Below are 15,389 nucleotides of genomic sequence, written 5' to 3' on the forward strand. Positions count from 1 at the left end.
TCCCTTCTCCATTCTTTCAGGATTTGGGGCACACACACAGCCAATATATATCATTCCTTCATTGATTGATATCTAAACAAAGAGGACAACATTAGGAAATTCAGTCAAGTCATGTGATTCAGGGTAAACAATTCAGCCCAGTCACAAGATATAAAGGTTTAGGTCTAGACTGCCATTTAGAGATTCTCCTGCCCTGGTACATGTGCCTACTGTGAATAATGTTCCCACAGCTCTAGGAGACCTCAAAAAGTTTTTTATCTCCACTTAAGAATAGTGTGTCCAAACAATAAAGAGAAGTTTTGAGGATCTTGTGATTGATAATAGGTATCATTTAGCTGGATGATAGTTTTCCTGAATAGAGGTGATTTTAAAGGAGGATCATTAATGTATTGAGAAGACAACAAATATCTTTATGATGTGAATGAGGAGTGTATACATTCACTATTTTTAAAAACCTTAAAATTATAGAAAAATTACAGAAATGTGTATATCTATAAAATACGTACATACAAAGTATATGTATAAAATTATCAAATACAATGTAGTTTTTGGACTTTTAAATAAAACATGGAACAATTGGACAAAGTTAGTTAACATGTATGTCACCTGAAATGTTTCACATATTCTGTGATGAGAACATAAGTATCATATTCCCTTGGCAAAATTAGAATAGATGGTACTCAAATATGAGTTACATTCCCCATGCTTATACTAATAGATTGTTTTATTTTTTACTTAGGCTTACATGTACCTGGTTATATGAATATATAATTACTGGAAATCCCTTCACTTCTCAAAATGAAGCAGACTCACCTGTATTTTATTTTGTGTTCATTAACCCATTAAAGACAAGAGCTGAAGATAAGATAGTGATGTCTACTTTATATTTTTGGTCTTAGCTATGTCAGTGTAATTAGAATTCCCTGTACCTGAAATACTGCCTTTTACTCATTGAAAGACATTTTAATGTGGTTTGTGTATACTACCAAATAAAGAATATGTAATATTTTGCATATGTTATAGGTGCTTTGTAAGATCAGATGGTTTTGAAAGTCAGTGTGATGAGATTTAGTATGTTCCATTTTCCCTTTAAATTCTTTTTTTAAAGAATTATCTATTTAGTTTTATTTATTATTATTATCAATTACTATGATTATTATTTTACTTTGAATAGAGAGAGAGAAAAAGAGAGAGAGAGGGGAATTGTGAGAAAGCAAATCGCCAGGTCTGTGACTTGAACCACACTTGATGAACATGTGGGAGTCCAGCACCTTAACTACCATGCCACCTGTCAGTTTCTGAATTCTTTATTATCTATATAAGAATAAGTTTTGTTTCATAATCATGCTTCATATATTTAGACAACTGTTTAAAGCCACATGAAAACTATAGAATTGCTGTATATGTGTGATTGGTAGTGGTGTGCTTTGCCAAACTATTTGAAGAATTAAAATAGAGAAGATATACCATAAAAACAGATTTGTAAATAATGTTATCATAAGACTTAAGAAAATTAATAGCCAAATGGTAAACAGAAGGTAAATAAAAAGTAAAAGACAGAAAGGAAAGAAGAATATCTCAGGACCAGCAGTTAGCGTAATGGCTATGTCACTGGACTCCCATGTAGTCGACCAGTTTGAGTCCTGGACACAGTAGCTTAAACTCACACCGGGCACTTGTGCTTGTGTGCCCAAGATCCTGAGAGGAGAATGGAAGAGAAGGGATTGCAGTGTGGCCATCCCCCCCCTGGGGGGTGAGTTCTCACTTTCTATCTCTCTTTCTCTCTCTGTGTTTCTGGCAAGTGCATGCACCCTATAGCAAAAACCTCTCCAAGAAAAAAAAAAGAATACTTCAGGAGTCATGTCCAAACCAAAGAGACCAGGCCAGCCCAGAGATGTCTTTAGAGGTCTTATTTTTCTGCCAAAGGATGATCCAGCCTCCAAAGGACTTAGGGACTTGTGAGCCTCACTCCATGATGTTAACACTTGCAGGATCATGTCTAGCCCAGGAATTCTACCCAAGCCCCCTGACCTCCCAGACCTCCCAGGTCTTTGCTGATTTTCTGATAGAGCACAACCCTGCTCCTCCAAAGTCATGACAAAAGGAGGAATTGTTTCATGCTCAAGGGACCCTCAGGGAACTTCCTGGGCAGTCTTTGATAATAGGTATTACTCCAAACTATTGACTCAGAATGTAATTAGTTAGGTTTTATTTTAGTTTTAGTTTTTTCTATAGGGCACATGAACTTACCATTGGAGAGAGACAAAGAGAGAGAGAAGAAAGAGAAAGAAAGTCTAATTGCTTCTCCCCTATTTTGTTCAGGATATTTGGTAGATATGAAAACATCTCTGGGGAACCAGCAGTTAGTGTAATGGCTATGTCACTGGACTCCCACGTAGTCGACCACGGTTCATGTCCCAGACACGGTGGCTTAAAACTCATGCCGGGCGCGTGTGCATGCGTGCCCAAGATCCCAAGAGGAGAATGGAGGAGAAGGGATTGCAGCATGGCCATCCCCCTTGGGGGGGTGATCTCTCGCTTCCTGTCTCTGTTTCTCTCTGTCTGGCGAGCGCATGCGCCCTATAGCGAAAACCTCTCAAAAAAAAAGTTGTTACCCCAAAATTTGGGATTTTGGCGATCAATTCTGACCTCTTCTGAAAAAATGGTTGGTGAAGTTTATTATATTTCTGTTCTACTTTCAAAATCTCCTCACTGGCTTGTTCATTAAGTCTGCCTATTTCATTTTGTACTTCATTGATACGTTCAATTGCTTCTTGTTGTTCTTTCTCTGAGGTCTCGTTTCCCCCCTCGTGGTTGGAGTTGAGCTCCTTTTTACTGAATTTGGCCACCAGCGCCTACATGGTGCTGCTCCGTGGTGGGGGTGGGGGGATCAGGGAGGGAGAGAGAAGGGAAGGTGAAGAGGGCGGGCAGGCAACTTCCCCTAGCATGAGAGCTTGGTCGCTGGCGCTCACTCCCTAGGTCGCCCTTCCCCTCGCTCACCCTCTCCCTTGCTTGCCCTCCCCCTCGCTCAAGAGAGCTGCCCTGGTGGCCAGACCAGGGAGGGCTGGGGTGGCCTGCCTGCCTTGCTGGGCCACCTGCTTACAGAGGGGAGGCTGCGGAGGCCAGGAGGCTTGGCTCCCTCACTGGTGCTCCATTTTCCAGCTCGTAGCTTGCTCTCCCTGAGCCACCTGCTCCACCTACTCCTCCTCACAGCGAGGATGAAGATCGGGAGGCAGGGCGCAGGTGCACCAGGCCTCCAGGTAATTGTTGATCTTACTACCTAGAGTGAACAAAATTTGAATAATATGACCTTCTCCTGAAGCACTGAGTACTGTTCAGAGGTTTGGACTGTCTTTCAGAAGGGATAGGTAGTTTTGTTAAGGCCATAATGATGTTACTTATTGGAGAAAGCTTCGAGTGTGGACTGGGGAGTTTTAACCTGTCATCCTGAGAGTGTCTGTATATAATGCTTGATTGACACTCCATTCTTTCTATCTGTCATCATAGTTTCCTGTGTCTGAGCTCACTTAAACCTGATCTGTTACCAAATTTGGCAACTACAGGAAAGCTGATGCATTCCTTATCATGATAGGCTTTCCTAGTAGTTCACAAAGGGTTTGCCAAAGTATTTCTGCCTTACAAGAAAAATGAAAATATGTTGGATTTGCTTTTTTGGAGAGGTTTTTGCTGTAGGGCGTGTGCACTTGCTCAAAAGACAGAGAGAGACAGAGACAGACAGCGAGAAATCACCTCCCCAGGGGGGATGGCCACACCACAATCCCTTCTCCTCCATTCTCCTCTCAGGATCTTGGGCACACACGCACACCCACCTGGCGTGAGTTTAAGCCACTGAGTTTGGGACTCGAACTCTGGCCGACTCTATGGGAGTTCAGTGACATAGCCGTTACTCTAACTGCTGGACCCAATTTTTGATGTGACTTTCTCAGAGTCTGGTTATTGGTAGATGCTAGACATTCTGTTTTGGTTAGTTTTACCAGTTTTACCACATTTCAATCAAGTGAAGCATTTATTCACTTTGATTTTTTTTTTTTGTAACACTGAGGTTAACATGAACATTACTATCAATAACTTCCACAACACATTTTGTGGTTTATGTGGTTTCAATGGCTAAATAACATAAGTGCTTCCCATCCCACTTGACAACAATATCTTACTAAGATAGTAAATATTGTAAGAAATTTATAAGAACCTTTTTTTTTATATAGATATTTTTGTTGTAGGGCATTTGTACTCACCAGAGAGAGTGTAAGTGAGAATTCTCCTTACATCACCCAACCTTAGGGGATGACCAATTCTGCAACCCTTCTTCTCCTGGGATTTTGGTTGTCACACACACATAATCACTCACTCACTCACTCACTCACTCATGTGCCTGGAATGGTTTTCATTCAACTGGGTCTGGGACTAAAACCTCATACTCAGTCATGTGGGATCCAATACTTTAACCACCATGCCTCCCGTTGACCCATAAGAACCTATTTTTTATTATGTAAAATAGAAAAATTAGACTTTATGACACTTATATGTCAAACAAACTTTAAATGTAAATAAAATGTAATGGAGTACTCTTGTATAAATAAAAAATTCCTTCTTATGTTTTGTTTATTAATTAAAAATGTTCATGTGTGTGTGTAGTGGTTTTTGTCTTAGTTTGTGTGTGCATGCCAGAGAGAGAGGCAGAGACAGTGAGAGAGAAACACATCACTCTCTAGGGGGGATGGCCACACCACAATCCCTTCTTCTCTTTGCTCCTGAGCTCTTGGGCATGCATCCATATGTGTCCAGTATGAGTTTTAAGCCACAGGGTCTGGTGGCTCAATATTGTCAGCCATGTAGAAGTTCAATGATGTAACCTCTAGGCTATTTGCTGGCCTTTTTTTTTTTTTAACCTTAAAACTTTATAAACTAATTTACACATAATTGCTTTGTCAGGTTTCAAAAGTCTTGCACATGGCTGTAAAGTTCTATTGATTTTATCTGACATGTATTTAAGACTTTCTCCCTCACATGATATTGTTAAAAACATTGCTAGGGTCTTAAATGTATTGTTTACCATTTTCTGTGTAAGAAACCAACTAAGTATTCTAAAAACCAGACAATTTATTTGCTCAAGAGTCCTTGGATCTACATTTTGGGGTGAGTTCAGCTGGGCAGTTTCTATTCTAGTTGCCTGGATGGCAAGTGAGGCTTTAGCCATACGGTGCCTCAAGACATTCTGATTGGTTCCAGATAACTTCACTTTCACATCTAGTGGTTTGTGCTGACTCTGTGAGGCCCATGTCTCCACCAATTTAGCCTCAGAATTTTTCAATTTTGACTGCCAAGAAGTGAAGCACTGGGACCACAGATGGTGTGGTGGTTAAGGCACTGGACTTCCACATGGCCAACTGTGGTTCGAGTCCTGGACTTGGTCATTTGAAAATCACACTGGGCATGTGTGTCTGTGTGAGCCAAAAATCCCAAGAGGAGAATAAATGAGAAGAGATTGTGGTGTGGCTATTCCACCAGGCAGTGATTTCTCACTTTCCCTCTCTCTTTCTCTTCAGTGAGTATATGTACCATATGGGAAAAACCTAATAAATAAATAAATAAGGAAGAGAAGCATTAGTGGGCAAAATCTTTTCAAATTTTGATTTGTATCACATTTTCATTTTTGGTTTATTTTATTCATGACAGTGTGCATATTCACACAAGATTGAGAAAAAGAGAAGCACATACAGGCTTTAATCACCCTGTGTTTTTCCAGCTCTACAACTCATCAGAATCTTAGGCATGTGTACTTATACCCAGGCTTGTTTTTAGACTGATCTGGGGATTCAAAGTCATGGTCAGCCGTATGACTTCACCTTTGCTACTGACTGTGCCTCTAAGCTGGGCTTGCATTATGATTTTTTTTTCTTGTTGTTTAGTTTTTTCTACAGGGCATGTGTGTTTCCTCGAGAAAGAGAGAGAGAGAAAGGAAAAAGAAAAGAAAGAAAATACTCAACTCACAGGAGATGCCATGCTTCAGTTTCTTCTCCTGCATTCTCCTCTCAGGATTTTGGGCACACATGCCCAAAAAAATATCTTTTGTTATACCTTCCCCTGTGGAAGACAAAACACTGTATGGTACCCGATGCTAAAGTCAGTATATAGAGTGGCCTACATATTCCTGTCATGATTCTTGCAATACTTTTCTGCACTTCACTGTGCAGCATCTGTATGTGTTCACAAAACATTGGCACTCATCAGGGCAAACTACAGAGTAAGGATATTTTGTGCATAGTTTGATTTCATTAATGCTTTTTTATTTTAAGGCATTGCTTCTCTCAGCTAAGGCTTTAAAGGGCATAATCATGATTAACCACTAAAAGGGAAAAAGAAAATTAGTTAACAAGATGCTATTATGCCCCTGTGATAAATTTCACATGCCAAGGACATTACACTGAGGTATTATTAGCTCTGTGGGCTGACATTTAATATAAGTACAATGCTGCTTTGTTGCATCTTCAATCTGACAAAATCCTATGAGGCTGTGAAATTGTTCCTGAAAGACAGACTAGTCTCTTGAACTTCAGATGTGATTTTAGAGAAGTTATAAGGCCTTCTGGCTCAGAAATGGCTTGGCATCTCACACTGTTCACAGCCGATTAAGACTAGATAATTTAAAAAGGAAGCAACAGTACAATTACAGTCTACTTGTCATCTTCTGCACCTTCAGTTTGGTGTTTTAATGATGGACTTTTGAAATTTGGGATTTGGTGGCACACAATCTACAAATCCAATATTGTCATAAAAATTAGCAATAGGAATGTGATTGAAGTGCAATCTTTGGCTTGAAAAAGATTAGTGTCTTTGGTTAAGCAGTCAGTGTCAATCTGGAGTTGTCTATTAGAATTTATCAACTAGTGCATTTCTTCTAGTGAAGATATTTGGCATATGGAATTTGATCTTTTTTAAGTACCTTTGTGTTAGATTATTTTCTGTTTTATTGACCTTAGATTTTAGTTTATCCAGCTTTTTCTTTTGAATCTTGGGTTCTCTTTGAAGCGGTTCCATTCTGGATTTCTGGTGTACAAATAGAACTGTGTTAGGCAGCATCATCTGTTCCCATACTCAGTTCCCATGCTTCACTTATTCTAGCCACATGTCATAAGGTTGAGCCCTTCGTGTGTTGGATATTCTGTTTTACATAAGATCAGGATAGTTTCGAAGATTGATAAGTTCAAAGGTAGGGAATAGCAACCCTGGTGAAACTGAAGGTGGTTTAGTGGGAGAAATGGTAATTTTAGAAGTGTGCAGGATCCTCAGCTACACCTCCTGCATCTTCCAATTTCCTTCTGCCCTCCTACCACATTGTTTTAATGTGGTCCTTAGTTATTCAACACTTATGTTGATTCCTTGTCTTAAGTACTGTGGCTCCTGCAAAACATGGATGTGGAAATGTCTCTCTATCTTATTTGTTGAGTTATTACAGCTTCACCAGGTTTGCTCCATAGTGTACTCCAGAGTGGTTGTGCTCATTTACATTCCCACCATCAGTGTAGGAGAGTTCCCTTTTCTCCACCACCTCACCAGTACTTATCATTATTTATTTATGTACTTTAAAAATTTTAGCCATTCTGACTTGGTTTAAGTGATATCTCATTGTGGTTTTGATTTTCATTTCTCTTATGTTAAGAATTTTTGAGCATGTTTTCATATACTTTTTGGCTATTCATGTATCTTCCTTGGACAGTTGTCTGTTCAGCTCATTTCCTCATCTTTTCATTGGATTGTTTGGAGGGCTCCCTTTTAACCACAAACTCCCCAGTACTTGTTCTTTATATTTTAGATCATAGCCATTCTGACTGGAGTTATACATACTTCAGCTTACTTTGGATTTGCATTTTCCTTATTATAAGTGATGTTAATATTTCTTTATATGCTTTGTGTCCATTCACATGTCTTCAAGAGTTGTCTGGTTAGGCCAGCTGCACATCGTAAAGTTGTATCATTAGTATTTTTGTGAGTGCGCTGCTTTAGTTCTCTGTATATTCTGGTTTCAATGCTGTATCTGAGGTATTTTTATAATTTCTATTTTGTTAAATATTAGTCAAACATTAAACTTTAATATTTCTTTATATGCTTTGTGTCCATTCACATGTCTTCAAGAGTTGTCTGGTTAGGCCAGCTGCACATCGTAAAGTTGTATCATTAGTATTTTTGTGAGTGCGCTGCTTTAGTTCTCTGTATATTCTGGTTTCAATGCTGTATCTGAGGTATTTTTATAATTTCTATTTTGTTAAATATTAGTCAAACATTAAACTTTTTTAATGTGCTGTTGGATTTCATGTGCAAGTTTTATTTTTTTTTGAGAGGTTTTTGCTATAGGGTGCATGTGCTCGCCAGATAGACAGAGAGAGACAGAGAGACAGAAAGTGAAAAATCACGCCCCCAGGGGTGATAGCCACACCGCAATCCCTTCTCCATGCTTCTCTCAGGATCTTGGGCATGCATGCACATGCGCCCAGTGTGAGTTTAAGCTGCCGGGTCCGGGACTCAAACTGTGGTTGACTATGTGCGAGTCCAGCAACATAGCCATTACACTAACTGCTGGTCCCATGTGCAAGTGTTTTACTGATGATTTTTGCATCTGTATTTATCAGCGATATTGATTTATAGTTTATATTTTGTTGTGTCTTTGCTATTAGTATCAAGGTGACAGTGGCTTTAAAAAATGAATTTTTGAGGTTTCCTTCCAATTGAATCTTTATGAATAATTTGATAAGAACTGGTGTTAATTCTCCTTTAAAAGTTTTGTAGAAGTCCGGCCAGGTGGCATGGTGGTTAAGGCCACTGTATACTACATACAAACCTGGCAGTTTGAGTCCTGGACCCAGTGGCTTTAGAGACACACAGGAGATGAGTGTGTGCATGTCCAAACTCCTGAGAGGAAAATGGAGCAGAAGGGAAGAATAATTTCTTACATTCTCCTCCTTCTCTCTTTTTCTGGTCCTCATTCCCATGTTGCGCAATCACACACACTGTATAGCCAAAAATAAATAAATAAATAATTTAAAAAGAAAAAGAAAAAAGACCAAGAAAGGAAAAAAAAGCTTTTGTAGAATTTGGAAATGAAGCCATCAGGACCTGGGCCTTTCTTTGTTAGGAGACTATTATTCTATTTCATCGCTTTTCTGTTGGTATATATATGCTTTCTATTTGATGGTATGATCCAGTATATGTTATTTTTTTTTTCTTCAGGGTGCATGTGCATGCTAGAGAAACAGAAAGTGATAAATCCTGCCAAGGGATAATGACCACACCACAATCCCTTCTCCTTTATTGTTGGGATTTTGGATACTTATGCACACACCTCTGTTGTGAGTTTCAAGGACTTTTAACAATGATCATCCATGTGAAGGTGAGAAATCACTCCTCCTGGGTGGTGACCATTCCTCATTCCCTTCTTCATTTTCCTCTTAGGATTTGGGGCATGCACACACATGCACCCAGTGATGCCAGTTCCAGGACTCAAATAGTAAGTCAGTCATATAGGATCCAGCTGCCTTAATCATCATGCCACTGGCTGGCCCTCAATTGTTCTTTTAGTCTCTGTTTTATTTATGCCTGTTCTAATTTTTATTATTTTATATCTTCTACTATTAATACTTTTGGGATATCTTGTTCCCACTTTTTCAGTTTTCTGGGATAAGTCATTAGGTTATTTATCAAGTTTTTTAACGTGTGTGTGAAAGTGCTAATTGCTGTAGACTCGTCTCTTAGGAGTGCTTTTGATGTGTTGATGTGTTTGAAAGCATCTGCAGAGTTGTGATTAAAGTATTACTTGTTTCAAGAAATTTTTATTTGTATTCTTAATTTATTCAGTAATTTTGAAGCTACTCAGAGTAAATTATGTAATTTTCATGTATTTGTAAATTTATTTTTATAATTTTTTTTTTGGAGAGGTTTTTGCTATAGGGCACGTGCGCTTGCCAGACAGACAGACAGAGAAACAGAGAGACAGAAAGTGAGAAATCACCCCCTCAGGGGCATGGCCACACCACAATCCTTTCTCCTCCGTTCTCCTCTTGGCATCTTGGGCATGCATGCACATGCGTCCTGCATGAGTTTTAAGTCACCATGTCCAGGACGTGAACTGCGATGGTCTACATGGGAGTCCAGTGACATAGCCATTACGCTAACTGCTGTTCCCTGTATTTGTGAATTTTCGAAAGCACTTTCTGTTGGGGTTTAATTTCATCATATATAGTAACAAATAAGTTGCTATATATAATTTCTGTTTTCTTTTTAGTTTTAAAGACTTGTTTTGTTCTCTATTATGTGGTCAGTCTTCAGAAATACTCTATGCCTGGCTGAGAAAAATGTGTATTTTGATGTTTTTGGCCAAAATCTTCTGTAAATGTTGGTTAGTTTATTTGGTTTATTGGATCATTTATGTTCTGTGTCTTTTTTTTTTTTCATCTAAATGATCTGTCCATGGGTGACAGTGCAGTGTTGAAGTCCACATGAATTAGCATGTCACTATCAGTCTTTCTGTTCATATTTAGCAGTCTTTCTTTCTGATTTTGAATGCATAAAGTTTTATAATTTTTATATCTTCTTGGTGAATTAATCGTATTAATACAATATGGCCTCTGATTCTTTTTACACTTTTTAAAAAAATGTTTTTACAATAAAGTGCATGCATTCTCACCAGGAGAGAGAAGAAAAGTGAAAAGTCACCCCCCAGAAGGGATGGCTACACTGCAATCACTTCTCCTCCATTCTCCTCTCAGGATGTTCTTTATGCATGCTCATGAACTTGGTGTGATTTTCAAGCCTCCAAGTCTGGGATTAAAACTGCACAATCAGACATTTGGGATCCAGATGCCTTAAGTTACATGTACAAGCTTGTGTATACTTGCTCTCTCTCTCTCTCTTTCTCTCTCTCTTTCTACCTAAGTTATTTAATTTTAGTTATTATGATTTTTTAACTGACTATATGGCACACACACTGAGCATTGGGGGATAGGTTCCAAAAAGCAAGCCACCAGGTCCTGTTCCAGAACTCGAACCATGGTCTGATATGTAATATTTCAGCACCTTAACCTACTTGCCAGCTCCCCTGTCTTCATATTTTCTTTAATGTCCCTTTTTAATTTCAGTTGACTAGTACCTTACATATATTGTTAGTTACTGTGATAGACTATCTTTATCCTTCAGTGCTTCTCTCATAACTGTGATACTGCCATTCACACCAAGATATATATATATATTATGTTAAAGAACAGCACCCTAAATCTTTTCTTAAAGGCATTTAATATACATCAATATTTTTAAATATACTCTCTGGATGGAGCACAGAATTTCTTTTGATAGAGCTGTGAATAATTTAAAATATATTAGCACTAAATCATTTTTTAAAATTTCTAGAATGTTAAAAATTTAGACCAGCCTATGGTTTGAAAGTTAAGGCAGCAGGATCCCACATGCCAATTGCATGGTTTGATTCCTGAACCCAGTATCTTAAGAATCACAGTAGGCACATGTACTTGTACAACCTAAATTCTGACAGAAGGGAGAAATGGAGGAACATGAATTGTGTCATGAACGTTCCTCCTTTGAGATGATCTTTTACTTTCTATCTGCATCCTCCAGAAACACATGAACACTTTATAAATTATTTAACAAACTTTTTCTTGTTTTAAATGGTCTGATTCTATTTCTCTATCAGTAAATATTATTTTTTTAATATTTAATTTTATTTTAACTTCTTTTATACATTGAATCACATATGTCACTTAGCTTGTAAAGTGAATGTTCCAATAGGAGTGCATTTCTCACCAGTCCAGTTGAAATTTTGTACTTTTTTCCAATCTTGAATTCTCTTAACCTACCAGTTGACCTCAGGTCCACTTTCATTGATTAGAATAGCTTCAGCTATCATTTGAATTTCTTTATTTTATTTTTAAAATTTTTTGGAGCGACTTTTGCTATAACGTGCATGTGCTAGCCAGACAGAGAGAGGCAGAGAGACAGAAAATGAGAAATCACCCCCCAGGGGAGATGGCCACACTGCAGTCCCTTCTCCTTCATTCTTCTCTCGAGAGCACACGCGCCCGGCGTGAGTTTTAAGCCACCGGGTCCGGGACATGAATCGCGGTCAACTACATGGGAGTTCAGCGACATAGTTATTATATAAACTGCTGGTCCTGCTATCACTTGAATTTCTGCTGCTTCCTAAGTATTTGGCTACTGAAACTTTGAAGAATATATGTACAAGATTTACCTGTCTACTGCTCAGATTTTTCCTAATTTTAATTTTTAACTCCCATATTAATATGCCTGCTTAAATAGAAACAATCGGTTAAATTTCTATTTTGATTCAGTGTCAAAAAAATTAGTACCAATTTTTTCTGTTGAACCCTATTATATCTTGGTTTTAACTATATTATTTCATTTAGAGTATCCTTAGTCTGCACTGTGTGGATGGCAATTAAACTGCAAATCCGATCATATAATGTATCACTTCTTTTGGTTTTATATTATTTATACTCTGTGTTTTAACAAGTGATAAAGTGATATTCATCTTTATTTAGACTCTCAATATTTTTTAATGCACAACTGTAGCATATCTTGGTTTTAACTATATTATTTCATTTAGAGTATCCTTAGTCTGCACTGTGTGGATGGCAATTAAACTGCAAATCCGATCATATAATGTATCACTTCTTTTGGTTTTATATTATTTATACTCTGTGTTTTAACAAGTGATAAAGTGATATTCATCTTTATTTAGACTCTCAATATTTTTTAATGCACAACTGTAGCATAAAGATGCTTGTAAATATACTTCAACTTATGAGATTAACAGTATGCACATAAAATATTTTATTGGAATTAGGTTAAGTATTTAAATACAAAAACACTTTGCAATCACTTCCTTGAACACCTTTACTGACCTTTCATCACAGACCAGGAATACTTACCTAGGTATACTGTTTCTACTTCCATTAATATCAGGAATATACTTTTCATAAGAACATTTACATACATATTCTTAACATCATTGACTTGAAGAACAAATTGATAATACAGAAAAAAAAACTTTCTATTTTTTTAGAGTGGTTACCATCAGCTTGCATCTAACTTACTTAACACATTACTTCATATATATATATTTATACTCATGTGTTTGTATGAGATAATAAACACCTCGACATAGCAGAATATTTATTATGCTTTCATCCCTTGCAGCAAAAACATTTGGAGATCTCTGAAGAAATACTAGTAATAAATTTAGCAATGAGTATGTTAGCAAAGAGATAGAATGTTTGTACTTGACTTTTTCCTCCTTTTACAAACAGTTCAGAAATATACAGAGGAACAAGCATATACAAACTTACAGAGAAAGTAAATTTTCCGTGTTATGCTCTATTTCTCAGGACTGACAAGGGGAAATTTATTTTTACAGGAGTTCATATCTTTTGAGGATGTTGCTCTGGACTTTACCTGGGAGGAGTGGAAGGACCTGGAAGATACTCAGAAGATTCTATACAAGGATGTGATGCTGGAGACCTACAGCAACCTAATGTTTTTGGGTTAGTGGAACTCCCATAAAGCTGTCTGAAGTAATTACTGTCTTCTTTCATAGTAAATGTACAAAAGTTTCATAATGTTTAATGTTGTTTATGAGACAGATTTCATTCTGTGGTTAATGCGAGTGACACTCCTCTTTAACAAAATGCCCAAATCAGCCCATTTATTGCAAAGCTGATAAAGCTGAACCATTGTTACTCTTCAAGTAGCTTACCTGAATAGATTGGCAAAATTCCACACTGCTTTTTATTAACAGGACAATCCATTGCCAAACCTGCAGTGATCATCAAGTTGGAGCAAGGAGGAGATGCATGGACATTAGAAGAAATTCCCAGCTTGAGCCTCCTAGGTTAGTCAGTACATAGTTTTCAGGAACTAGTATAATACATTTTCTTTTAAAGAATTTATATTTCATTGATAGGGGAAAACAAAATGTTAGTACTGGTGAGGTTAGAAAAATGTAGAAATGTTTTCTTGGAATAAGAGTGTAAAAAAAATTGGTATATATTTTTAAAAGGATCCTACAGGATGGCATATTTAGGTTAATTAGTATGTATTTTTATTGGCTACAAGTCCTTCCTAAGTAATATTTCTTCTTAAGTAACAAGAGTTCTTTTGACTCCTGCAAATAGATGATCTAGAAAACTGTTGATATTAGCAAAGAAACAGTACACAATACCCACTGTTACAAGAAAGAAAAGAGAAAAGGGATAGGGAAAACAAATGACACATGGAAATCTTTCAATGTAAAATTATAAGAAGACAGGAGGTAGATATTTTGAATATTGATAAAGGTATTAAAGGAAAGCAAAGCATAAAGGAACAAAATGAATCCACTCAGCTTTCAAAAATATTAATATAAATTGCTACAGTAACATATTAAGGAGAAAAACGATGTTTCTTATTATAGATCAGTACCAATATTTAAAATATAAATGAGCAGTGTAAAATAAATTCTCAAATATAATTTATGGAAATGATTGTCTTTTTCAACCAAAGAGGATTGATATGGGAGAGACTGCTTGTAAATAGAATAAATATGGGAAAGCATGTGGTAAGACAGTTCTTATTGCCCAGTATATAGTTCACGTGTGGAAGAAACCATTCTACAAAAAGTCTTAACTATCTCATTTAGCAGAAGATGAGAAGATGATACACGAGATGCATGCTATAAATGTAGAGAATGTGAAATATTATTTTTTTAAATCATTTTTACAATAGATTTTAAATACAGAGTGAAAGATTCCTATTCATAAGAGTAAGAGGAATTCTTATTGTAGAATTAAAGTCTAGCTTTTCATCAGTGAGTGCACACAAGAGAAACACCTATAAATCTAAAAAACATAAAAAATCCTTTTTTAAGATGTGAAAAATTATGGTAAACAGAGAAATTACAAAGAAGTAAAACCTTGTGATGTGTAGAAATTATCAAATCTTTCAACTCTTGTTATACATGAGATAACTTTTACTGGAGAGAAAATTTGTAGATAAAAAAATATAGGAATTTATTGTGTCTGAACATACCCCTTACTGACCATTTGAAAACTTATACAGGAGAGAAGCTCTATAAGTGTAAACAATGTAAGAAAACTCAGAATTCAGACCTCACTATACATCAGAGAAATCACATAGGAGATAAATTCTATGAAAATAAATGTTCTACAAGAAGTCGTACTTCACTGTGCATCAGACAACTCACACTGGAGAGAAATCCTATGAATGTGAGGAATGTAGAAAACCCTTCAGTCCCAAGTCAGTCTTTTTTTTTTTTTTTTTTTTGGAAAGTTTTTTTTTTTGGGGGAGGG

General features: G+C 36.9%; 1 protein-coding gene across 1 annotated transcript in view; it reads left to right on the forward strand.

The window, feature by feature from the left end:
• Positions 1 to 3,218: 3,218 nt before the first annotated feature.
• The window catches only part of LOC102483053 (zinc finger protein 25-like), a 13,228-nt gene continuing 1,057 nt past the window's right edge, over positions 3,219 to 15,389 (forward strand). Inside the window, 4 exon segments of the mRNA XM_027771197.1 lie at positions 3,219 to 3,260; positions 13,460 to 13,586; positions 13,841 to 13,933; positions 15,139 to 15,336. Of these exon segments, the coding sequence (XP_027626998.1) occupies positions 3,219 to 3,260; positions 13,460 to 13,586; positions 13,841 to 13,933; positions 15,139 to 15,336 (460 nt within the window).

Source organism: Tupaia chinensis, unplaced genomic scaffold, assembly GCF_000334495.1.
Source record: "Tupaia chinensis unplaced genomic scaffold, TupChi_1.0 Scaffold000194_1, whole genome shotgun sequence".
In the NCBI taxonomy this organism is placed as follows: Eukaryota; Metazoa; Chordata; class Mammalia; order Scandentia; family Tupaiidae; genus Tupaia; species Tupaia belangeri.